Source organism: Chaetomium globosum, genomic scaffold (genome assembly GCF_000143365.1).
Source record: "Chaetomium globosum CBS 148.51 scaffold_2 genomic scaffold, whole genome shotgun sequence".
Classification (NCBI taxonomy): domain Eukaryota; kingdom Fungi; phylum Ascomycota; class Sordariomycetes; order Sordariales; family Chaetomiaceae; genus Chaetomium; species Chaetomium globosum.
The window spans coordinates 1,102,775-1,127,000 of NT_165977.1; the positions used below are offsets into that span (position 1 = coordinate 1,102,775).

The 24,226-nt window shown below is 56.5% G+C and overlaps 8 protein-coding genes across 8 annotated transcripts; 3 read left to right on the plus strand and 5 right to left on the minus strand.

Moving 5' to 3' along the window:
- Positions 1 to 182: 182 nt before the first annotated feature.
- CHGG_02474 (uncharacterized protein) lies at positions 183 to 2,701 on the minus strand (the record flags this gene model as incomplete). The annotated part of the gene is made up of 5 exons (XM_001228989.1): positions 183 to 1,123; positions 1,211 to 1,863; positions 1,918 to 2,027; positions 2,154 to 2,234; positions 2,333 to 2,701. The coding sequence occupies 5 exons, from the start codon at positions 2,699 to 2,701 to the stop codon at positions 183 to 185; spliced, it is 2,154 nt and encodes a 717-aa protein (XP_001228990.1).
- A 620-nt stretch (positions 2,702 to 3,321) lies between these two features.
- Positions 3,322 to 4,305, plus strand: CHGG_02475 (uncharacterized protein; the record flags this gene model as incomplete). The annotated part of the gene is made up of 3 exons (XM_001228990.1): positions 3,322 to 3,549; positions 3,617 to 4,024; positions 4,093 to 4,305. The coding sequence occupies 3 exons, from the start codon at positions 3,322 to 3,324 to the stop codon at positions 4,303 to 4,305; spliced, it is 849 nt and encodes a 282-aa protein (XP_001228991.1).
- An 838-nt stretch (positions 4,306 to 5,143) lies between these two features.
- On the minus strand, positions 5,144 to 7,172 carry CHGG_02476 (uncharacterized protein; the record flags this gene model as incomplete). The annotated part of the gene is made up of 3 exons (XM_001228991.1): positions 5,144 to 5,586; positions 5,640 to 6,977; positions 7,037 to 7,172. 3 exons carry the CDS (start codon positions 7,170 to 7,172, stop codon positions 5,144 to 5,146), a joined length of 1,917 nt encoding a protein of 638 aa, XP_001228992.1.
- Positions 7,173 to 8,924: 1,752 nt separating this feature from the next.
- On the minus strand, positions 8,925 to 10,064 carry CHGG_02477 (uncharacterized protein; the record flags this gene model as incomplete). The annotated part of the gene is made up of 1 exon (XM_001228992.1): positions 8,925 to 10,064. The coding sequence occupies one exon, from the start codon at positions 10,062 to 10,064 to the stop codon at positions 8,925 to 8,927; it is 1,140 nt and encodes a 379-aa protein (XP_001228993.1).
- Positions 10,065 to 12,322: 2,258 nt separating this feature from the next.
- On the plus strand, positions 12,323 to 16,312 carry CHGG_02478 (uncharacterized protein; the record flags this gene model as incomplete). Its single annotated transcript, XM_001228993.1, has 7 exons — positions 12,323 to 12,382; positions 12,582 to 12,880; positions 12,935 to 12,999; positions 13,190 to 14,985; positions 15,046 to 15,064; positions 15,530 to 15,782; positions 15,832 to 16,312. The coding sequence occupies 7 exons, from the start codon at positions 12,323 to 12,325 to the stop codon at positions 16,310 to 16,312; spliced, it is 2,973 nt and encodes a 990-aa protein (XP_001228994.1).
- A 707-nt stretch (positions 16,313 to 17,019) lies between these two features.
- CHGG_02479 (uncharacterized protein) lies at positions 17,020 to 18,690 on the minus strand (the record flags this gene model as incomplete). Its single annotated transcript, XM_001228994.1, has 3 exons — positions 17,020 to 17,984; positions 18,042 to 18,384; positions 18,451 to 18,690. 3 exons carry the CDS (start codon positions 18,688 to 18,690, stop codon positions 17,020 to 17,022), a joined length of 1,548 nt encoding a protein of 515 aa, XP_001228995.1.
- A 1,126-nt stretch (positions 18,691 to 19,816) lies between these two features.
- CHGG_02480 (uncharacterized protein) lies at positions 19,817 to 21,734 on the plus strand (the record flags this gene model as incomplete). Its single annotated transcript, XM_001228995.1, has 4 exons — positions 19,817 to 20,067; positions 20,133 to 20,706; positions 20,877 to 20,892; positions 20,998 to 21,734. The coding sequence occupies 4 exons, from the start codon at positions 19,817 to 19,819 to the stop codon at positions 21,732 to 21,734; spliced, it is 1,578 nt and encodes a 525-aa protein (XP_001228996.1).
- Positions 21,735 to 22,093: 359 nt separating this feature from the next.
- CHGG_02481 (uncharacterized protein) lies at positions 22,094 to 23,207 on the minus strand (the record flags this gene model as incomplete). Its single annotated transcript, XM_001228996.1, has 2 exons — positions 22,094 to 22,803; positions 22,856 to 23,207. 2 exons carry the CDS (start codon positions 23,205 to 23,207, stop codon positions 22,094 to 22,096), a joined length of 1,062 nt encoding a protein of 353 aa, XP_001228997.1.
- Positions 23,208 to 24,226: the final 1,019 nt, after the last annotated feature.

Below are 24,226 nucleotides of genomic sequence, written 5' to 3' on the forward strand. Positions count from 1 at the left end.
TATCTGCCGTTGAGGTGGGCTGAGAAGCGGTGGGCGGGGAGGTGATGGGGGTGTGGGAAGGGGTTCGAAAGGAATGGGGGTGGAGATAGGAGCCGAGGTTGTTAATGTGGAAGATGGTGAGATGTGGAAAGTGAAACTGAGTTCAACGGATACCCTAGATAGCGTTCAACATGCACATTACTTCACACTACGTCCCCTCGTAGGTCTAGGATTACTAGACTTGTCGCCAGAGCCGGCAGCAGCGGGACCGACAACTTGCCTCCTTCCAACTTCCACTTGACAGTTCCCCACGGTGTGCTCTCAATGACAGTCGCGTTCGGCACCAGAACCGCCACCTCTTCCACATCCACATACCCCCCGTTAACCACGCTTACCAACATCTTCCCGTCCACCACCCAGCCCGCCACATCCACCACCTCCGTCCCCTCCGGCTCCACCCCCAATATCCCGGGTCCCTCACCACCCACTACAAACCCCAACACCTCCCCCCTCGCCAACACCCTCGCCAACTCCCCATGCGCTACCGCCAGCACCTCACTCGTAGGCCACACCCACGAAATTACCCCCTTCACACCATGATTCACCGCCAACAACACCATCACCCAACTCTCCTCCACGCCCGGATCCCTCAACCAATAATTCTCGCCATGAAACGCCTGCGGATTCACCAACACCGTCTTCGGCCACCGCCCCAACCACACCCCCAACCTCTTCCACTTCTCCAACCGCCGCGGCACATCCTGCACCACCCCCTCACAGTTATCACACCCACAATCCCCATATGTCGCATTACAGGGCGTCCCCCACTTGGAATAGGTCGCGTTGATCCCGATCGGGTAGACATCAGCCATGAGCAGGTCGGCGGATGCCGAGTAGGGGCCGAAGTAGTAGTCGGCGCAGTTGAGGGTGACGGCGACCGGGTGGTACGGGTCGAGCGCGTGGATGAGGGTTTGGGCGGCCTCCGGGAGGGCGAACGGGTCTTGCCAGCCGTCGGGCTCGTCGGCGGTCCAGTAGGCGAAGAGGCCGGTGGTGGCGGGGCTGGTGCGTGCGCGCAGGTTGGGCGGGATGAGGGTGGTGTTACGGTAGATGTCGCGGAGGGAGTACATGTAAGGGAGGTTGGTTTCTGGAGGGGGGTTAGTTTGGTTGGGGGGGTTGGTGGTGGGGTTTAGAAGCAGAGCGGTATTTCAAGAGCAGGAGTAGGTGGGCATACGAGACATGTAGTCCAATATTGGGTCTGAGTCGTTGAAGCTAGTTAAAGGCGTCATGGCATTTAGGCCGAGCGCGGTGTACTGGTCGATCAAGGATGTGTCATTGTGCCGGAGAAAGCCGTCGTAGGAAGCATAGAACCCATAAGGGAAAAACGGCGTAAAAGTGTGGTTTGTGGACGGGTTACTAAAGTAGAGGCCGCCACGGAGGTTGTCGATGCGCGTCACGCTACCGTTGGGCTTGGAGGGCAGGTAAAGGAGGGTGGTCGTGGCGGTCCAAGCTGGGGTGCCATCTTCTGGGGCGCCGTAGAGAACTATTTCTATGGGAGTAAAGCTCGGCTTTAGGCGGGCAAGCTCGAAGCGAAAGATGTTGCCGGTGGTGTTGACGGGAACCGTGTTTTGCACAAGGGGCTCATCGTCCTCGGCAACATTGATGGAGAAAATCAGCCGGTTAGCCCACTTGGACGAGCTGGTGGTGTTTGGCCAGGGCGTGCCATGATACAATGAGAATTCGGCATTCACCACGAACTCGCCGTACTCCTCATTATCTAGGTAGAGGCTGTACCGCGGACGGAAGAGCACGTGGAGGAGCGGCTGGTCGGTGATAAGGGGGGTTAGAGGTGGAAAAGTCTGGCCGCCGGGGTCAAAGTTTGGGTATCTAGGCCAACTAGTTAAAAGATATTTCAGGTATCTAAAGTCAGGTTATACTCACCCAGGCTGATAAACCTTCCCACACCATCGCGGCCAGTCTGGGTGCTCCCCCGTTTGTTGGCCACTAACAATGGCAATGACTGCCGTCAAGCAGAGCCACCAGAGCCGGAACTGTTCCATGGTTGCGGTTATGCTGGGCAGAAGGGAAGGGAGGAACGGGGTTATTCAATTGTTAAAGTTGGGGTTTTCCATCCCTTGAGACCCCGCGCTCACGTAGAGGTTGCTGCAAGCACCCACTTTATCCGCAATGTGGAAAGGCGATTTGAGACATAGGTGGCTCGGTAACAGCCGTGGGGAAATTCTTAACAAATCCTGGGTCTCATTCATCAGAGTTTTACGACTGTATGTGCAACCCCGTTCAAAATCGGCGAACATCAGACGGAAGGCAGGTGCGGAGGTGCCATGTTGGCAAGCACCACTCTGTATCCGTCGGGGTCCTCAAATGTCTTGCCGCATTTGTCCCAGTAAGGATTGAAGCTCGCAACGGCCGGGAAGCCACTTTCTTTCATCCGCGCCACTGCCCTAGCGTAGCTGTCGGTCTCCGGGAGATAGAAAATGAGGAGGTTGTCTTGGGTAGGCGCCCTTCCAACGACGTGGCCTCGGCTTCGTGTGAACTCGAGGTGATAGCCAGCTGACTTGTGGCCTAGCATGACACCGTCAAAACCTTGGTGGTCGTCAAAGCTGCCGAGGATCTCAAACCCGAGACCATCACGGTAGAAAGGCAGCAGTTTGTCGATGTCGTCGGTTGGCCGTGCAATGCGGATGTGGGCAGTAGCAAGTGGCATGGTTGGCTGAGTTTCATGTGATTTTCGAGGTCACAATGACACCGGCTTTGAAAAGAACTCGGCGAGTGCAATGCACGAATAACTGTATCTTTTATCAATGGGATAGAAATAGAGAATGGAAACTGTGCCTGACACCGGCATCATCCCCGCCAAACCAGGGGTCCCCACAAAGATAAACCGAATCAAGGGCCCTTGCACGTGCCTTGCCGCCCCAAGGAAGGATGCGGTACTTGCCAAGTTAGCCGAGACACGCTAAAACACCCCCGGCCCATGCGACCACGCAGGACCCGCCAACAGATCCGATCGGCAGCGCAGCCTCCCAGCACGGCCTCCTTTGGACGCGCAAGCATCCCAGCAGCCCAGCTCGACAATCAGCAACAAAACTCCGCTGTGTCAGCTGTTTTAATTGTTTGTCGAATGCACCAACCCTTTGCTCCTGTCACCAATACACCAACGACCTCGGCGACGCTCGTTTACGTTTACTGCAGAAACCATCGTCAGCCTTAAAGACAACCGAAACCTCGATCCACTAATAGGGCTTACACCATCCCATCAATACGCAAAGTTACACAAGCCACATCCGTACCTCAAAACCACCCGATAACAAACAGACCACCACGATGGCCCCTCCGGCCCTCCGTCCTGCGATAGCTTCTCGGGCCTGGCATGCTGCCGCCCCCCACGTCGCTCGTGCCTCCGTCGCAGCCTCCTCTGCGGCCCTCTCCCGCCGGGACCTGACCGTCAACGACGCCCAAAAGGTCACCCTCGGCATCATCGCCGCCTACGTCGTCGTCATCGCCCTCCTATGGAACCTCCCCTACATCAAGTGGATTCTCTGGCCATTCAAGGTATGCCCGCTACCCTCCCATCCCCATCCCCTACCCCACTAACCCTCCCTCCCCCCTCTCCCAACAGATGCTCGTAATCGCCTTCCACGAATTCGGGCACGCCTTCGCATGCGTGCTCACCGGCGGGCGCGTCAAGTCCATCAGCCTGGACCCGCGCGAGGGCGGCGTGACGCACATGCAGGGCGGGCGCAATGCCATCACGCTGCCCGCGGGCTACCTGGGATCGTCGCTGATCGGGGCGCTGCTGACGTTCGCCGGGTTCAACATCAACGCGAGCAAGATCGCGAGCATTGTGGTGGGCGTGTGTTTCTTGCTGACGCTGTGGTGGGGGCGGCGGGATTGGTTGACGATCGCGACGGTGCTGGCCGCCGTGGGGTTGTTGGTGGGGTGCTGGTTTATTGCGCATGCGGAGGCGTTGCGGTTCGTGGTGTTGTTTATTGGGGTTATGTCGTCGCTGTATAGCGTTTGGGATATCGTGAGTTTTTGCCACCTTTTCTTCCGTCCGAGTCCTGCGGGCGATACTAACCAACCCCTAACGCACAGTGCGACGATCTGATCCTCCGCAAAGTCAACAGTTCGGACGCGAGCGTCTTCGCCCAGCGTTACGGCGGATCCTCGCAGTGCTGGGGCGTCATCTGGTCCATCATCTCCCTGGGCTTCATGGCCGCCGGCATCGTGGCCGGCATCGCCGCCTTTCCGCAGTCCGCTGCCCAGCAGAGAGAGGACTCGCAGCATTTTATCCCGACCAAGTTCTAAGCCGGCTCGTTTTCTTTTTCCGAGAGAGGGAGGCATTGGTTGGGTTTCCGCATGAAAACAGGTCCCCGGGACCGGATGACCTGAGGGGGCATAGGTGGCTTTTTGGTGCCAGGCGTTGAGAATCGGATGGAAATTAATGACTTGATACCCGGGGTACTTATTTCCTAGTGGATGGTGGGCTGGAGCTTCCAGTTTGGTCTCTTCTGTATAATAACCCGATCGATGACGTGATTACCGTGTATGACGTTGGGAGTATGAATAGAACAGCTAATGGTTTTAATGCAAAGAAACCACAGCGCAAGTATTGATACCAGAAGAAATATCACGTTTCACCCTTGCCCCCTTATGTATATTCTTAGTGACTGTCGCAATCGGTCTCCGCTGGTCAGTATCAGGCTTGGACGGCGAACTCTAGTAGACACAAAAGAAATTCGTTAGATGGGAGAAAGTAGCTTCTCCGTTATATGCAACCATGCAGCCAGCAAAAAGCCCCGGCCGGAACGGTCCCAGGGAAAATGAATGAGCGCCTTTGCACGCCATCTCCTATCGCTGTATATATCCCTCCTCGACGACACCGATGCGTACGTCCGGTTGCTATGCAATATACTTTTCGGTGGCACAGGGCTCACCCATTCCCTTGACCGGATTGAATACCTCTCCATAAACCTCCCATTCTACCGAGTAATTTGCGCCCGGGACTCTATCCCACAAATAAAGAGCAACCTCACCAGCCCACCAAACGCCATCCGCTATAAACATGCCCAACTCCTCTGACGCAGTAACCCACCCCCAAGAGCAGAGCAGCCTCGCTCGCCTGGCATGGCGGTCGATGAACCGTTTACTCTCCCTTGACCTTGAACACCTTGCCGGATTTCTCGAATATCGCGTCAAACGAGGTCTTGATCTGGTTCCTTGAACAACCCGCGTGACTTGCCGCAAACAGCTCGATCACGCCGACCTTGCTGAGGTTTGGCATGGAGCGCACAAGGTCCTTCAGTTTCTGTTGCATGTCTAATGGTAGCGGCTGCTGCGACTTCTTAGAACCCGCCGCCGCTGCTCCAGGGTTAAGAGCTTGGAAGGCATCTGCCGGGGCGGGGGGTGGTGCCATCGGGTTGGCACGGGCGTCCTGGGCGGAACTCGAGGAAGTAGAGGCAGTCGTGGCAGGTGTGGACGTGGATGCGGACGCGGCAGATGGTTCGTTACTCGTGCCGGCCTTCGGCTTGGGCGACTCCCAGTAGCTGGTCGAGAAAGGGTCGATGCTGTGATGGTGTTCGAGTGGTTCTGCATCACGTTAGTGGGTCGTTTCAGGGGAAGGACAATATTCCGCGGCATACCTAGAACAAATTCCAGGCGGTACTTGTACAATTTCGGCTCGGCCGAGCTCCGTTTGCGGTTCTCCCAGCATGGCCCAAAGCTCTCGGGCTCCATGCCCCCAGAGAAAACCCTCCTCGCTGGGCCCGCGTCTTCGGAGTCATCCAGGAAATCATCCATGTCTTCGTCCAACTCCACATCCTCCTCGTCATCGTCCAAATCATCCACGTCCTCACCCTCCTCTTCTTGCCACTCTGCCTCCGAATCATAGTCGTAGTTTAGGGGAAGAATTTTGGAGACCGGTTTTCGGGCAAGTTTGTGGAGGCTCTTCACACCTGGCGGTAGGCCGCTGATGGTGCCGATGTATGGTGGCCTCACGTCTTCCCTAAATTTGATCGACTTCATCGGCACCGACTTCAAAACCTCGAGGGTGTGTCTCATCTGCGCGTTCTGCGATTCTGTGGTTTGGTCGGAAGGAGTGCTGGTAGAAGGTCCTTCAAACTCGCTCATGATCTTCTTGACGCTCGGATAAACACGCCCACGGCGGACCTTGTACGGGATCTGAAGTGCTTCTAGCGGCTCAAAGGTTGTTGTTGGATGTTGGCGTTTCCCCGAGAGGTACTCGTCCAAAATCTCGGCTTTGGCCTCTCTTGTCTCTTCGTCCATCTCTAGGGAGTTCTTGGCCAGTTTGACATGTTCTTTGATGAAGAATGGCTTGAACATTTGATCGTAAAGTGACGTCTCCTTCGCTTCGTTCTTCGCCGTAGCACCGGTTGACTGGCCATTGTCGGATTTGGAAGCAGCCTCCTTTTTAGGGGTTATTGCCGTGCGGTTGAACATGCTGGTGAGCCTCATTTGGCTGCGTGCCTTTTTAGCTTCTTCCTCCTCTTTCTCCCGCTTCTTTTTCTCACGCTCCTCTGCTCGCTGCTTTTTCTCTTGTTCCTTTTCTGCCTTCTCAGCGGCCTTGGCAGCTTTCTCCTCGGCCTTTTGTTGCGCCTTCAGTTTCTCAGCTTCCGCCTTTGCGGCCTTTTGTTGTGTTTTAAGCTTCTCGGCTTCCTCCTTCTCTCGCTTCTTTTTTTCCCGCTCCTCGTCCCGTGTGCGCTTCTCAGCATCCCTAGCCGCCTTCTCTTCAGTAGTTAGCCGCTTCTTTTTCGGCGGCTCACCGGCTGTCGCCTTCTGTGCTGATGATTTAACTGTGGCCAGAGTAGGTTGTGCTGGTGTCGAGGGATTCGCCGGGGCCGGGCTAGGAGAGGGCGATCTGGGGTTGAGTGGACTGCTCGCTGGTTCACTCAAGCTAGAACTGGATTTTGCCTGGGGTGAAGCCAAAGCCTCGAAGGGGGTGCCTTGGACATCATTTTCTTCTGTCAGAAAACACCGGGGTTAGTCTACATCATCTCAAAGAGGGTCGGGTGCTGTTTACTGTCGCTCAATGAATGGTCGGCCTGGAGGTGATCCGAGTCCCTGAATGCTGCGGGCCCGCATGACTCTGGGTTAAGGAAATCACCATGGGATCTTTTTCTGCCGGCCAGTTCCCGGTCTTGGGCTTCGGTGGACATGGCGATAAGAGACATCGACAATGGTTCCCCGCGATAGATGGTGTAAGTGAAATCCGATAGGTTGATCAAAGGGTCCAATGCGAATAAAACTAGGATATTTGCTAGGTCATAACCACGGGTCGTCGTCGATGATGTTGTCGTGGACTGAACTCAACGGGCCGTTCGCTGTTTGGGGGTTGAATGTGGAGTTACATTGCTTTGGTAGGCAGCGATTGGTAAATTGAGCTGTGGTGCAAGCCTTGGGGAAACGCGTCTCGGTCACGCCTCCTTTATTAAACCGTGCAAATCTCGCGTCATTTCCCAGTGTGGCGCATGATGTGGCTCAATCCACAAACCAGGTTGGCTTACACCTCTCGGCCGGAACATCAGTCGACAGCCGTAAGTCTGCCTTACACTACCACAAGCACAGAATTCGCATTCACTTTCTCATAAATAAACCAAAAATGTGAGATAATAACATGTTCTGGGGCTCCCATATGGTCTAAGTTATGAAACTGTTTCCATGTTGGCCTCTACGCACATCCTCAACCAGAGGGGAGAGCTGGACTGTTCGTTACATCAGAGCCAATTTCCAATCCATTCTCACATCTAATCTGACTTTGAGCACGAGTCCCCTCTCCAAGGTCAAGTTTCTTAATCATTGTTATTTGTTCTGCACAGTACGTGCTGCATGTGTCCTGCAATGTGATCCAATTCCAGCCCAACAGTGCTCATTATCTGGTACTGCGTCATGTGGGTATCAACTAAACACAATTCTTGGTACTTCCCATGCAGTCTTGTCTCGTCATTGATGCGGCGTGAAAGGACACATGGAACGTAACATGTCAGAGACAAGAGCTCGATAGCCCTGTGCATTAATGACTCTACTATTGCATAGCAACCTCTGGCCAAAAAAGCCAGACTCGGAAGGCGAGCAAGAAATCAAGAAAAGAGAAAGAAGTAAAGAAAAACGAGCAAAAGACATCAAATAAGAGAAACCGAATTAAATAAAAAGCTGAATGGCCTTTTGCGTTCCTCTTTTCGTCGAAGGCTTATCGGCGATTACATTTGGATGTGGGCTGTTTTGCCTATGGAGTGGATAAGCAGGCCTGCTCATTCACTGGATCTCGGCAACAAGGCCGCTTCCAGCCTGTGGCCGGACGATTAACAGGCGGACATATATGTAGGATCAACTTCCAAGGCCAGTGTGCCCAAATCAGAAGGTCAACTCCAAATTTGCAAGGGTTCGCTATCATGAATACCGGGAACTAACCATTTCGTTGTCGTCATCGATTTCTTAGATCATTCTCGGCCAGTACAGGGGCCTCAACGAAATCCGTGTCAGTGAATGCAGAACGTCATGGCCGTTGCTTGTTGGTCATGATGAGGATGAAGACAATGGTAATTCTCGGCATTGATTGGTATCTCAAGTCCAGATAACCTCCCCCATCCGGCATCCCATGCATATGAGCCATTTTGAACATGCCCCCAGTTCATGACCCCTTGAATCCGTCGGGTATTATCAGACAGGAAAGCCGCATCCGAGTAGCGAGCGGCTAAGTGAAAAACAAAAACACCTAAAAGTTGTAACGACAGGGTCGAAGCGATCGTGATGCCCAGTTAAACCCTTCCAACGCCGGAGTATGCACGGCCTGAAACGACCGAATTAGATGCCTGATGTAGAGGCATAAAAAAAAAGGAAAGGCGGGGCAGTCAACGGTGGCCGAGGAGAGCTGGGCCCTCTTCGGCCTCTTGACGCTTGCCGGCGGTCGCTTAATCGGGGTTTGCGATGTATAGCCGGCCAGCAGACAGCGTCATGGTGCGCTCGTCCACACTCCCTCGTCGCTTCAGTTCGTCGACGCTCTTCACGCTCTTCTCACGCGTCACCGTAGCGTGCTTCATGCTGTTGTTGGCCAGGTGGGCCGAGTTGCCACTGAGCTCAGGGACGTTGTCCAGCCGTTCGCCGCTGCTGCCACTGGCAAAGCTCCTCGCCTTCCCGCTGGCCGAGTCGTCCACTGGGGGAGTCCGATCAACCGGTCTGTCCTCAACCAAGGATCCTGTTCGCTCCGGGGTCCCGCCGGGGCTCCACCTCGTAGCTCCACCTGCGGGCCCGATGCCCCCAGACGAGCGGTACGCCATGGCCCTCCTGCCACTAGCTGTGCTATTTCGCCCGGAGCTGCCGGTTCTCCGATGGTGCAGCTTCTGAATGGCTACCTCATCCTCTTCACTCTCCTCGCCCTCCACCTCGGTCGCGCTGAGACGTAGAGGAACACCACCAACGCCGTTAAGGTTGCTCCCCGGCGAGTAACCGATGACGGTGGGCTTGCCGTGATGCCGGATCTTAGCGGCCACCTTCCCACCGGTAGAGCTAAGACCGGTCGAAGTGCGTCCCGCGCTGACAAGTCCGAGGCCGAGGCCACTGCCGGCTCCCACAATCTCGCGATTCGCACGCATTCTTGCCGCCTTCTGCTGCGCTTGTAACCTGGGGTCTTCATATTGTGCGCGATCACACCAGACCGTGGCCTTCTGTTTCCGGAGGAGCGCGACGTAGCTAGACTGTGGTGAATTTGGTGCTCCGCCGGAGCGGCTTGACGTGGATCTCCTAACGTCTAACGTTGGCGATGTTCTGTATGCTGCTGGCGGCGCCATCCCACCGCCGCTCGAAACGGTGCTGAAAGTATTGACGCTCGGCGAGCGCCTTTGGTGGTTCATCGGGGGTTGTGCGAGATGCGTCTGCTGTTGGTATGGATTTGCCTGATACGGTCCTTGCATGCCCGCAGGAAATGTATTCGAAGATGTTGTTCTGGTGCGGCTATGAGTGTAGGACACATTCGCAGGACGATCCATGGGCGACGGGCGCCGGCGAGTATATTGGGCGTCGTACGCCGGTTCGGCTGGCCAGCCGTGCGACATTTTGGAGACGACCAGTGGCAAGTGGGCTTCAATGTAAACGCTGACAGTAACGGTCGGTTCCTGTATCTGGTGGGCGGTCGTTGGTCGGGGTTAGAGGTCGACTGACGAATTTGAGTTGTGTGCACAGAGGTTCCGGCCGGCGCAGATCACGCTAAGTATGCAGTGATCGAATGATTGACGCAGGTAATAGGCTGCGGGCGCAGTAAAGTTTGGTCGCTTCGCTTCGCGTTGATCAGTGATTGAAAATTGGGAATAATTCTGGCGCGACGAGTTTGGCCAGCTTTTGAGGAGTTGCGAAGGGGGAGAGTTGTTTGTTCAAAGAGGAGAAAGGATGTGGATGTGACCTGAAATCAAAAGCGCCCGGTCAGACTTGGCGGCTCCCACGTTGCATGCCCGGCCCTGTTCCCGGCCCTTGTTCGATGATGTGATGTGTGGAGATGATCCAAGCCAAGAAAGAGGAAGAAGTCAAAAGACTCCAGAAAAGAGGAAGACGTAAATCGGGCAAAGGAAATCAAACAAAAGAAACTGAGCAAAAAGAAAAAGAAAACTGAGTGAAAAAGAAAAGAAGAAAAAAAACTTAAGTACCTCAAATAAAAGGTAGACTTTGGGTTTCCGAATCGGGCAGCGTCGTTGTCGGCCGTCAACCGACAGACAGGCCACTTGCAAGATGAGCGTGTCGTCAACGGACGAGACTCTGCCCGCCAGGACGAAGCAATGACTAGACCGAGATGATGGATCGAGCAGTCCCTTTTTTTTTTTTTTTTTTCCTTTGGCTCAGCGTAGCGGGCGGGACTGATATCGGACCATCAACATGGGCTCAGATCGGGCGACGATCAGCCTGGTTGACGGTATGAGCTGAACCTGGGTGGGGTTAGGCCATGCGGAGGTGGGGTAGCTCTGCTGGCGGGATGCCAAATGCGTTGCCGTCCACTTTCATCGAAAATTATCATTGACCGGTCGAAGTGACGAAATTGACGCGGCGTTTTAGTTTATGATTGGAATTGCAGCCTACGCAGGCTATGGCTCAGCATCGCATTGACATCCTCTACAAGCATCCGTCATAGTATTTATGGCAGCTTCGAAACAAGGTCGCTGAGGCACAGATGCAACGTACCTTTGTTTCGCGAAACCAACATCAAAAACCGACCCAGGCGGCGAAACGCTCCGTCATCAGTTTCGCACATTGGACTGTTGCACGTAGAGTCGCACTCGCCTACTGCACAACACTGTCATTTTTCAGGCTCAAGTCTGTTTTGCCATTGACAAACAATGGCGGTTCTGGTTTGCCGCTCAGGCCAGCCTTGCAGGTGGTCAACACAGCCGTCTTATCCGCCCACTGGTTGGCCGACCAGGGGCGTGTGTCCGGTTGAGGCATCTCATTGGAACCCGCTCGCTGCTACCGTGGGGGCAACAGTGCAACCAAGGAGCATCTCCTCCTTGTTGCCGCTCTCCCCGGCGCTCGCGCGGGAAAAATCGGGCAAGTTTGGCGCGCCCACACCAGCTAGTTAGCATGAAGCTGCCGCCACTCTCATGTGGAAATAAAGCGCTGCCATGAGACAAAATATCGCAAGTCACCACCAAACGCCATCACAGCGCTGGCGAACGACATGCGCCAGCCACAGAACGGCTGATGGTCGGTCGGCCGGGGCTGATCGGCGAGTTTGAACGGGTTCTGGCCAATGATGATGCTTCCCAGTCTCGGACGCGGTGCATGCAAGCGAGGGCCTTGCGGGGCATCGGGGCATGTGGGGCCTTGTGTGGAGACTGTCTTTGTCCCTCATCCGATATTCAATTCATCGTGAGGCGTGCGAGGGTCGTCCCGGTTCGGTAGCCAGGCACGAAATCGCGCGCGCGCCTTGTTCCAGTGTCGATTCGTTCTGTGTAGCTGAAGTGGCGCCGGCGTGGGGTTAGAGGAAGGGATGTTAAAACGCCCGTAGTAACGAGGGTCTCGGTATACTCAGATTGGGACCGGCGCATTCGGCCATGTCCGGGGCCCAGGCGGCGAGCTGGTGGTGCCACCAGCCTGATACCACACATCGAGGTTGTAACACTCCAAGATGACGAAGGATTCTACCTGCGGAAGATGGCCCTGCCCGTTAATACTGAGGGGATATTATCTTGCGTGGCCGCGCTAGGCGGTGGAGGAAGCCTTTCGATTAAAGGCTGTTCCAACTAACTATACGGATTTCATATTTCGCTGGTTCGTCCCTAGTTCGAGCTCTCAGGTGTGATGGATGAGACATGGCTTCCTCTTCACGATGTCGGGGATGGACTTTCGGACACTGCTTGGTTCCCGTTACCCGACTCAGCTGGTGATGGTAAGCTTTGTGTCTTGCTTGTTTTGAAAAGCTGAGATCACCGAGCCCGGCTGAGTAACATTTGATGAGATATATCTTGAACGTCAAAGTCCGTCCGTCCTGCAAGGAAGGAACACAGCAGCAGCCACCACAGCAAGGTCTCAAAAGCCACAGAAACCCTCATTGCCCCAAGCCTGTGCTGCCCCCACTCTGGGTCTAGCTCGGTTCAACACTTGAGCTGTTGGTTCACTTGCCGGTGCCTGTTACAGCGGCACTGCCAGGGACCGCCGCGTTCCTTGCCAAGGCCTCTTACCCAAAAGTTGGGAGGAAAACTGGAAAACCACAAGAAGAAAAGCGAATTGGCGTGGTTTTCTTTCTATTACTTTTCTGGAAAGGGACGAATTACGCAGAAATTTGCAATTGCTCTACCACACCTCCTTTTTCCGACGCCCTCTCTGCACTCTCCACAACCGCACATGCCAACGCTCCTGATCGCACATGCTTCCTCCGCAATGCCGGGTTTGACGTCATGAAGTAAGAGTCCGGATGAACATAACTCTATCGTACATGGAGACCGTATTTGGAACTGACACGACCGCCAAGATTCGCCAAAGAGCTTGATCAAGACGCCGTCCCAGGTACGAATATGCAATTCCCCTTCGCGTGTGCCGAGACACCTGTGCGTTGGATCATCGCCTGTCCCACCTGCACGATTGGGTGGTGGGCATTTACGGAGCAGATGTTGGGCGATCGCCAGCGTGTTTCAGACACGTCGTTGGGCTTGGAAAGGTGCCCTGACAGCAAACTGACATTCCATCCCACCAACAGAATGGCGCGTCAAGTACCTCGACTACAAGGCCGGTAAAAAACATGTCAAAGCCGTCACGCGAGCTATCCACCGCGCCAATGCTACGCCGATATTGACGAGGAGGGGGACCGAGGCACCTCAGGCCAATACTCCGGCCACCTTTTTCGGGATAAACCATAGTTTCACACCGCCCCGGCGGAAAACAGATGCGCCAAACGGTGGTCTTGTTAGCGAACCACCTTCAATCCGACCCGGGTCTACGGCTGCCCAGCAGGGGAGGAGCACCAGTCATGGAGGAGATGAGCGGTCGGGGCTCGCTAGGACACCGGGAAGCGGCATACAATATGGCAGCATCGGGCCAACGCCGTCGCGGGCGAGCGACAGGCACGATTTCGAACTCCCCGCCCCCGCGATTAGGGACCCATCGAACACGGGCGACCGCAGCCCCTTTCCGCGTAGCGCTACGATGACAACCCCACGGCTGGACCACCGCTCCCCATCGTTGTTCACCCTTCCATCCGGCGGCGGAACAGCTACGACACCCCGCATGCGCGTCGCTCGACTCTTCTCCGCGAGCTCCACGGCCCCCCGGCAAACGCCCAACAAACTTGAGATTGGGATGCAGAATTTGGATTACGTTCGCTCGGCTGAACGCGACTTCTTCAGCTTTCTCGACAGCGAGTTGGACAAGATTGAGACCTTCTACAAGGAGAAGGAGGACCAAGCAACCGAGCGTCTGGCTGCGCTTCGAGCACAGCTGCATGAGATGCGCAACAGGAGGACCGCTGAGATCGCCGAGTCGAAAGCGAGAAAAAAGCAGGGCCATAATATCGTTCGCAGCGATGACGATGACGCCGGAGGAGGGCGACCGAAAAATGATAATCGTGATTGGATCAGTCCGATCAAGGATAGGTTCTCCAGGACCGGTCCTAATTCGAAGGCCCTTCAGAGAATGGCACGGACTCCCGTCATGACCGGCCAGGCAATGGACGAGGGCCGAGACTATGTGCGGCAGCCCCAGGGCGACGATGTTCCGTACCGGACGGCAAAGCGGAAGCTCAAGCTGGCCATGCAGGAATTCTATCGCGGCCTTGAGTTGCTGAAATCATATGCTCTACTGAACCGGACGGCATTTCGCAAACTCAACAAGAAATATGACAAGGCGGTAAACGCCCGCCCGCCTTACCGCTACATGAACGAAAAGGTAAGCAAGTCCTGGTTCGTCAATAGCGACATTCTAGACGGCCACATAAGTACCGTGGAAGACTTGTATGCCAGATACTTCGAGAAGGGCAACCACAAAATCGCTGCTGGAAAGCTCCGAGCCCTACAGAAGCGCCACGGGGATTCGTCGGATAGCGCATTCCGGAGCGGCCTGATGATCGGCATCGGCGCAGTTTTTACCGTCCAGGGACTCATCTACGGCTCCGAATTTCTGTTTAGCGAGGAGGACGATAAGCTAGTCGAACAGACGAGCTACTTACTGCAGCTATACGGCGGGTATTTTCTCGCGCTCCTCCTCTTCACCTTGTTCACTCTGGATTGCCGGATGTGGGCGAAGAACAAGGTCAACTATCCGTTCATCTTCGAGTTTGATGCGAGGAACTTCCTTGACTGGAAACAGGTGGCCGAGTTTCCCAGCTTCTTCTTTGCGCTGTTTGGCGTGTTCATCTGGCTCAACTTCTCGAGGCTGGGGGATTGGGAAGGGTTATATCTTTATTACCCCGTTGTCTTGATAGGCATCTCGCTGGTCATCATCTTTTTTCCGGCGCCGATCTTGCATCACAAGGCCAGGAGGTGGTTTCTGTACTCTCATGTACGCGCCCGCTCCAATCGAAAACCCCAGTTGTTCCGACTTGGCTGACGATCTCTACAGTATCGCTTGCTTTTGTCGGGTTTGTATCCAGTAGAGTTCCGGGACTTTTTCCTGGGCGATATCTGGTGTTCGTTGACCTACGCGACTTGTGTACGTAGCCACCCCCTTTTCCCCGTTGGCCAAACCCCAAACCACTTTTCAGATCGGCTGACCTCTCTCTAGAACATCGAGCTCTTCTTTTGCTTGTACGCCAACAGTTGGGGCGACCCAGAGCAATGCAACTCGTCGCATTCGCGTCTCCTCGGCTTCTTTGCCGCTCTCCCCCCAATATGGCGTGCCCTGCAATGCGTCAGGCGTTACCGCGACACGCGGAATGTGTTCCCGCACCTCGTCAACTGTGGAAAGTACACCATGACAATCCTCACCGCGGTCTGGCTCAGCCTCTATCGAATCGGTGACACGCACACCAACCTGAGCTTCTTCATCGCCTTTGCGACCATCAACGCAGTGTACTGCTGTAAGGTGCCTCTTTCTTGAACTCTAGGATTTACCACTAACAAGGCGTTAGCAATCTGGGATCTGTTCATGGATTTCTCTCTTCTGCAAGCCAACGCCCGGCGCAGGTATCTCCGCGACATCACGGCAATCCGCCCCGTCTGGATTTACTACGTCATCATGGTAATCGACCCCATCCTGCGCTTTTCCTGGATCTTCTACGCCATTTTCACCCACGACACCCAGCACAGCACCATCGTCTCCTTCCTCGTCGCACTCGCCGAGGTCGTCCGCCGTGGCATGTGGACCCTGCTGCGCGTCGAGAACGAACACTGCGCCAACGTCGCCCAGTACAAGGCCGCCCCGCGACACTCCACTCCCTTACCACCTCGAGCTATTTGTCCAGCGCCCCAGCCTTGAAGCGGCAACCGCCGCCGCCGCGCCCGTGGCCACCCTCGACGGCACGCCCGTCACCACCACCACACCCAAACCGGCTGCACCGTCCACGCCCCACCCCAGCACCGCGGGACGCCCGGGCACCGCCGGCACGGCCGACACCCTGATGCTACCCACGGCGGCCGCGCGCACCCCGCGCAGCGATGGCGGCGCAGCAGCAGGAGGAGGAGGGATGCCACCGTCCCCCTCACCCGGCATGGCCACCGCGACGGCGACGGCGCTCGAAGAAGGCGGCGGCGCGATCCGGCCGGGCGGCACGTTCCGCCGGCGGCGTGCCGACACGCTCGGCAAGATGTCGATTCGCCAGGCCATGGCGGAGGCGCATAAGCAGGACTTTGAGAAGAGGCGGCCGGCGTGTGGGTGGCGGGAAGGATAAAGCGGCGGGGGTGGGCGATGGGGAGGCGGTGGGGGATGTGTTGGGGAGTGAGGATGATGAGGATGAGGAGGAGGAGGAGGAGGAGGAGGATAGTGGGGTGGGATGAGGTGGCATTGAAAGAGTGATGAGGAGGAGGAGGGGGCAGGAGGATGGTGATGTGAGGGGGGAGGAGAGGAGGGCGTTGACGATGGGGAAGGGTCGCGAGGAGAGGGGAGGCGGAGAGGGGGTTGCGGAAGTAAGGGACGTAGTGATGGGTAATGAGTGTGCACACGGGTGTGTGGTGGGTAATATGGCTGGGTGCAAAAAGTTCGAGAAGCAGGACCAACAGCAGCTGAGCGTTCGGAGGGAAAATAGAGTGGTGGGTATACATGGATACGAGGGTATTTTGTTGTTCAGAGGATACACGAGCATCTGCTATGATTGAAAGACTTATAGGGCGGGCCCATGCATACATGCCGAGCATGGTTACTTATATTTTCAACATCTACACCCCAACATCTGAGAAACGGCGTTTATTAAAAGATCTTGCTCATATGCTACAGTCTAGAGCCGCTCACGCTATCTGTCATCCATACCATAGAGTACTGTACCGTACCGTATCTACCACTTAGCTTATCACGTCCATAGATATCTATCCTCTTAATCGATCTGAAATCACTTCCCCGACCCCCCCCATCCCCATTCTAACGATCCCACCCCCACCCTACCTACTTACGCCACTCCTTATCAACAGCATCCCAATGATCCAAAAAGCCCTTGTAGAACTTGATGCCCAGGCCGGGGTCCAGACTCCCCGTGGTGGCGCGGATGCTGTGCATGCTCAGCTGGGGGATGCCGACGTCGGCGGCCTTGCAGCCCATGGCGGCGCTGAGCATGGGGCCGACGGTGCCGCCGGAGCGGGAGTCGTTGCGGATCATGTGGCGCTGGTTGACGCAGCCGGCGAGGGCGGCCACGCGGTCCAGGATGGCCATACTCACGCTGTCGGTCGTCATGTGCGCCGACGCGTCCACGCACAGCGCCACGCCCACGTTGAGCCGCGGCGAGTGCTCCGAGAGGTTGGTCTGCGGGAAGTTGGGGTGCGCCGCGTGCGTCACGTCCGACGAGACCAGGAACGATCCGGCGTAGGTCTGGCCCATCAGCCCCGGCCCGAAGGACGCACCCTCGGCTTTGTTGGCCAGGCTCTCGACGGCGCGCTCGATGGTGATGGGCAGGAAGTTGCCGCGCGCGCCTTGGCGGAGCAGCGAGCCGATCTCCTCGTCGTCGAAGAGGGCGACCAGCTTGATGTTGCTCTCGGAGGGGTCCGACTTGGCGTGCAGGAGGGCCATGAAGGCCGCCCAGGAGCAGAGCTTGTCGTCGATGCGGCCGGCGAAGATGAACTCCTTGTCGAGACCGCCGACGGCGGCGGGCTGGCTGTCGAACAGCTCGAGCTCCCAGTTGAGGATGGTGCTAGGGTCGCTGATGGAGAGCTCCTTGCTGATGAGCTTCACGAGCTTGGGGGGTTGCGTAGAGGCGAAGGACCCCTGCCCACCGAGGGGCTGTGCGGAGGATGAGGAAGTGGTGGCATTGATGTCGCTGTTGTCAAGGCCGATGATGGGCACCATCTCGGTCTCGCGGTTGTTGTGGCCGGTCATGCTGAGGCCGAAGTGAGGAGCGAGGGTCGGGATACGGGCGACTAGCACGTGTTAGTAGGGTGGTCATCATCCATCAACTTGGGGACGGATCAACATACTCGGCCAATCAAGCTTAACCAGCTTCACCGTCGTCTTGCCCGTCTCGGGGTCGCGCACAATGACGCGGCCGCCAATGCTCAGATCACGATCCCACCATGTCTCGTTTAGGGCGCCAGCGTACTGCGCGACGCCCAGCTGGACATAACCGTGTGTGTTTGGCTTCTTGCTCGTGGGCTTGAGGCGGGCGGTGAGGGCGTCGATGTGACCGGCGATCATGGCGACGCCATTGCCAGGCTTGTAGGCTTCACCGACGGCAAAGGCGATGATGGAGCTGCCGTTGCGGGTGGTGTAGTACTTGCCGCCGGGCTCGAGCTTCCCGGCCCAATTGTCACGACTGGAGAGCTGTTTACAACAACGTATTAGTCAGGGACAAAGCTGAAAGGAAGCCATTGGCTATGGGTGACTAACCTCCTTATAGCCAGACTTGAGTAGCTTCTCCTTGAAATAGTCGACGGCGTGGAAGACGGTGGGGTTCTCGGTCATGAAGTCGAGATACGGCTTGATGAAAGCCTCGGGTCGCAGGTCCTTCGCATCGACCCTGTTGTCGACGACCTCGGCGCGCATCGTCATCGACTGCTCCATAGCTAGAGACCGCAGCGAGAGGTTGGAGCTGCGTGCCCGTAGGAACTCGGGGGTGTGACGAGTCATGGTTGCGGTCGTTGGGATGGTTGTTGGTTATTAGGTTTGAGGACTGGCTCGGAGCAATGGAAACGTGTCGTGTTAAGGAGAGCTGGAGGTGAGGGAGTGAGGGAGACGTGGTGATGCCGAAGACGGAAGGAAGGCCATCGGGGGGTGCTGGTTACAATGGGAGAGTGGCTGACTAGCCCCGGTGGAGTGGTCTGCTGACCGCTGTGCTGGGGGCCCGGGGGAGCTGGCTCGGCTGGGAGTGCTGGGGTCGTAGGGTTGGTCAATCATTGGAGTGAGTTATGGCGATTAGGTGTGCCGATGTGCGCCAAGGATCTGTTGCTATGGCATCGAGATCTGTACAACAGTAGGGATGGAGATTGTGATTGGGATTTCCTGTTCTACGTTTCTGAACATCGACTACCTAACCTATTATACAATTAAGGGTCTATACGATTTTAGTTAGAGCTTTTTGCCCCCGATCGCACGGGCATTTGTTGAACTGTCAGGGCAGCCGCAAACATCAGAGGGACCTGGCCTGGCGCGGGCCGTCAAGGCAGACGCAGGGCCGACGCAAGTGGATCTCTTGGCAGTGAACGGCACACGGGCCATGTTGTCCCGCGCCGTCATGCCACGCATACTACCCATGCTCCGTGCGCCGAGGTGGATGTGGGGGCCAACTGCACTTGGAACCAACCGCTGTAACGTTCAGCTCAGGGGGACTCGGGGGGCAGTGAGAGGATGACGCAGCATTCCCAGAGTCCCGGGCTCACCGGAACCTCAAAATGCCCTTGGAAATTCTCGACTTGGCTTTCTGCCGAGGCACATTTCTTTTGATTCAAAAGCAAGTTATTCACCAAGGATGCCGTAAATATAGCGTTTTCTAGAATTTTGTTTTCGTCAGATAGCAAGTGCTTCAATTTCTATTCGAGATATATACTCTTTTTATTTCTTCTAGTCTATACCCTGTTTTGTTGGTGAGTAGAATACTGTAAATCAGTCGTTGAATTTGGTCGCGTGAGGTGTTGAGGTAGGTCGCACATCCTATGAAAAATGTCTTGTGTTTATTTGAGCTTCTCATCGCTAACATTGAACCCAGTATCCTTTATCTACACGGCCTTAAGACTCAGATTCGCGAGTAGCACACACAATGGCGTCGTTCGTGTCCAGTCTTAGTCCGGTGCCCGCCTTCCCAGAGTATCAAGGTCCCTACAAAGTGGGCACAGTCGACGTCGAGATACCCGTCTCTGAGCTTGAGTCCCCGAGTTCTGTGCCAGATGGCTCTTCTCATATCCATACCATTCTGTTCAGGATATTCTACCCTGCCGTGCCCGAATCTCAGGGGAAACGGGTATCCTGGCTGCCAGCACCGCAGCGCCTCCATATCGCTGCCTATGCGCAGTTCCTAGGAGCAGGAAATACCCTAGCATCCCTCCTCTCGTAAGCTTAACTCAACACATTCCTAGCCACACGCACGGATTGCTAAGTGAGAGCAGCTTTCTCCCCCGACACCTCCACTGGACCTCCATCCCAGCCCACAAGAACGCCACCCTCCTCCCTCCCCCATCCGACCGACCCACGGCAAGATGGCCGACCATGCTCTTCTCCCACGGCCTCGGCGGCAACCGCAACGCCTACAGCCACCTGGCCGGCTCACTAGCCTCGCACGGCGTCGTGGTCGTCTGCCCCGAGCACCGCGACGGCAGCGCCGCCCTCACCCTCGTGCGCGACCCCCAAAGCCGCGCCCCGCAAACCACCCAACACGCCGTGCCCTACCTGCGCATCGCCCACACCCAGACCCCCGACGCCTGGTCCGCCCGCACCAAACAACTCCGCGTCCGTCTCTGGGAACTCGGCCTGCTCTTCGAAGCCCTCACCGCCCTCGACCGCGGCGCCGCCACCACCCCCTCCTCCCAACCCAAACTCATCAACCTCACCACCGCACCCCCTTCCGCCCTCGCCCAGTTCGCCCACGCCCTCGACATCCACACCCCCGGCCGCGTGCTCTTCGCCGGCCACTCCTTCGGCGCCGCCACCATAGTGCAACTGCTGAAATCCGCCTTTTACGCGCCCCTCGCCAAGGCCCAGGCCCAGACCAAGACCGCCCACACGGACACCGACACCGACACCGACACCGACACAGAGACCGATACCAACCCCGACGAGCCCCCCGCCACCATCGGCGCGCTCTTCGCGCCCCACCCCACCAGCGCCATCGCGCGCCAGGTAACCGCCCACACGCCCTCGGTGCTGCTCGACATGTGGTGCTTCCCGCTGGTGGCGGCTGAGGGGGACGCGTTGGCGAGGCTGCCGCTGCCGTGTTACTCGGAGGGGGAGGGAGAGGGGGAGAAAGCGTCGTCGTCGCCGGGGGGGCGGGCGGTGCTGGCGGTGGAGTCGCGCGCGTTTTTCAAGTGGACGGAGCATTTGCATGCGAAGGCGAGGATTTTGTCGCCAAGGCCGGGGGGGAGGGGGGTGGTCACTGGGGGGGTGTTTCGGAGGGGTGGAAGTCTGGGTGGGGAGGGGGGGGGAGGATGGGGAGGAGGGTCGGGAGGGGGGCAAGGGGTCCTGGGGCCCGGCCGCACTTCTTCTACGTCGAGTCGTCGGCCCACCTCAGCCAGAGCGACTTTGGCGTGCTGTTCCCCTGGCTGACGAAGCGCGTGTTCAAGTCGGACAACCCCGAGCGCGTGCTGCGGCTGAACGTGCGCGCGGTGTTGCAGTTTTTGAGGGAGAATGGGGTGCCGGTGGCGGGGACGGGGAGGGCTGCGCTGGTGGATGGCGGGCATCCTGGTATGAAGGGGGAGTGGACGGAGAAGGATGGGATTATTCTTGAGAGGTGTAAGGAGGGGGAAGAAAAGGTCGATGCGTGGAAGTGGATTGATGTTGTCGGGCTGGGAGCGAAGGCAGGGCCGTCTGAGTTGGAGATAAGGGAGAAGGGGAAGGAAGAACGCGAGGTTAAGGCGGAGGAGGGTGAGAAGGAGATGCAGGGCGAGATTGAGCCTTCGTTGGAGAGTGTGGCCGAGGGGGCGGCCGTGCATGCCACTAAGGAGTTGGTTGGTACGGAAAAGTGAGGTCCTAGGTTCGGGGTAGATCATCTGCTTATTTTGGCGAGGCGCTGGAGGATAGAGCATCATTAAAGGGGTTTCTTTTTTTATCAGCATCATGTTATCTCATAGACTCTGTATTTTGAATCTAGCAACCACGGCAGCAGCTGGCTGCATATAAATCCCAACCCACCACTGTTCTACATTCTCGGTCCAACCGCGCAAGTACAAAGGATATGAACAGCGTCGTCAACGGACTGCTATTTCACCACCTCGACGGAGAACACCATCACGGAACACAACCCATGCCAACAAATGAAAAGGGGTACCAAAAGAATGGGTATCAAACGGGGTATCAAAAGGAAGGGGTATCAATAGTGTGGGCATCAATAGTAAAGAGGAAATCCCTCCGCGTCCAACGGTATCGGCTCCAGATCAAGCTCAACTCCCTTCAGCCAATTCTTCACCCTCCTCTTCGGATCGACCCTGAGTTCCTTTTCCGCCCTGACCCTGGCATGCAGCTTCTTGGCGAGTGCTACTGTCATCTTGTTTTTGACCACGGGCATGCTTCCGCTGTTGTTATGATCCCCCCCTTGCTGCGGTTGGTCACCGTTCATCTCTGTCGTCCATGGGATGTTGTTGTTGGCCGTGGATTTGGTTGCCTCCGTTTTGGCCCGGTTTTTGCGGCTGCGGCTCTCTTGGAGAAGACGCATTACCGGGCCGACTGGCCTCTTGTTGGTGTTTCTTTTGATGTCGTTGTTTCTGGTGCCAGGGACATTGGTTGCCTGGTAAAGCGGTGCAAGTGTTGTTTCAAACTGGTTGCCGTCTTCTACCTCTCTGGGGAGAGTGACCAGTGTCCTGCCGCTGGAAGCTGACATGTCTTCTGTTGGGTGGCCGGTCGAAGCTGTTAATATCGTGGGCCAGGAGTTCTTGGGGGACGTCGGGTCCGGAATCAGGCTGGGGGTTGGGCTGCCTAGGGACTGCTCTGCGATAGGAGAGAGAGGTCGGTTGAGTTCACCGATGGATGATGTCGGAGTGCTGTCTTGGGTTGGGGCGGGCTCTTGATGGCCTGGAGTGAACTGGTACTCCCAGGTTCCTGGCTGTATGTTAGTATTTGGTTCCAAGGAAGGTTTTCCGATCTAACATACCATTCCGGGCTTCCCTTGCCCGCCAGAAGTAGTTGCCGTCATCGCTCACATACCATTCTGACCATGGGTTTCCATTCTTGACTCCCGTATTTTTCGAGTTTGGCTTCTTCGGTTTGCTGGGTTCCAATCTGACTTTGCCTCTCGTTTTGACGTGGGCAGGTGTCATCAGTGCCTCCCCCAGTCCCTCCGTCATCGGTGCCATCTTCTCAAGATGTATCTGGGGAACCTTGCTGGGCGGTGGTGGTTTTGGCGCACGCCTTGGCGGCTGGGGTGTGGGAGTCCTGAAGAAGAACCAGGCGAAGTCCCGGTTTGGGCTAGTCGTCATGTAATACTCGCGAGTCTTTGCAGGCATGGCGGATTAGAGAGGGCCCCGGGTGGACTACGGGTAGGGGGCTGGCGGGGGGCAGTGAGTTACCCCTGAAGTATGGTTTCACGGTGTGGTATGCGGCGCCAGGGTATTTGGATCGGCTCCTCAACGGCGCCGAGAGGATGTGAAGGGCAGGTGGCTATAGCCTCGCAAGATGGTTTCTTGTTTAAAGGCGGGTGTGTGCGCCGGCTTACAACGGCGAGGAACCTTGAGGACCAAGCCTTACTGCAGGGTCTAAGACGGAGCTGCAGTCTATATGGGGTGGTGGCCTTACGACAGAACGAAAAACAAGGACATCAGCAGCCTCACGACACACAAGGTGGTTGAAAGTGGCAAGGCCAGTAATTGGAGCGAACATTATGCGGCACTGCCGAACTTGACTCCCAATCAAGCACAGGAGCGACCCAAGCCTCTTTAAGAAAAGACGTTTACACCTGTTCGTTGATCCGGGAAGAGCGAGCAGAATTGCCAACTCTGACGTCAACCTATCATGGCGGTCTCACGCTGCGGCGGTGCGTAGGGCTTGCTGCCCAACGGTGCCAGCATACACACCGGAAATTTATGACTGCAGCGCCGGGCACCTATCACGGCGCCCAACCCGGTTTCACATGACCAGGAACTGCCAAACCGGAGAATTTCGGCCAACCCATGCCTTTTGGCAAACGGCATCCCTCCGTTCCCGTCTTCTCGAGCCCCGGGCCGCTGCCACCGGCATACTTATGCCCTAAGCCGCTTGGCCCGGCCGCCTCAACAGTTTTCAATCGGTTGCATTGATCAATAAATGGGAGAAAGGGGTCGGATGATGACTCGGAGCCGTCTTGTATGGAAATTCGTGGCTTCTTTCCAGCCAGCCCGTGTTACGCGATGAGGCTCAATACAGGCGCTGGGGTTGGTCGATTAAACGGTTTTCGTCGGTGTTGAAGATGGAAGATGAAGAATGGATGGAAGCATGTGTCGAACGAGAGCTGCGACTGAGTGCCAAAACCGGAAGAGTGGGTCCCCTT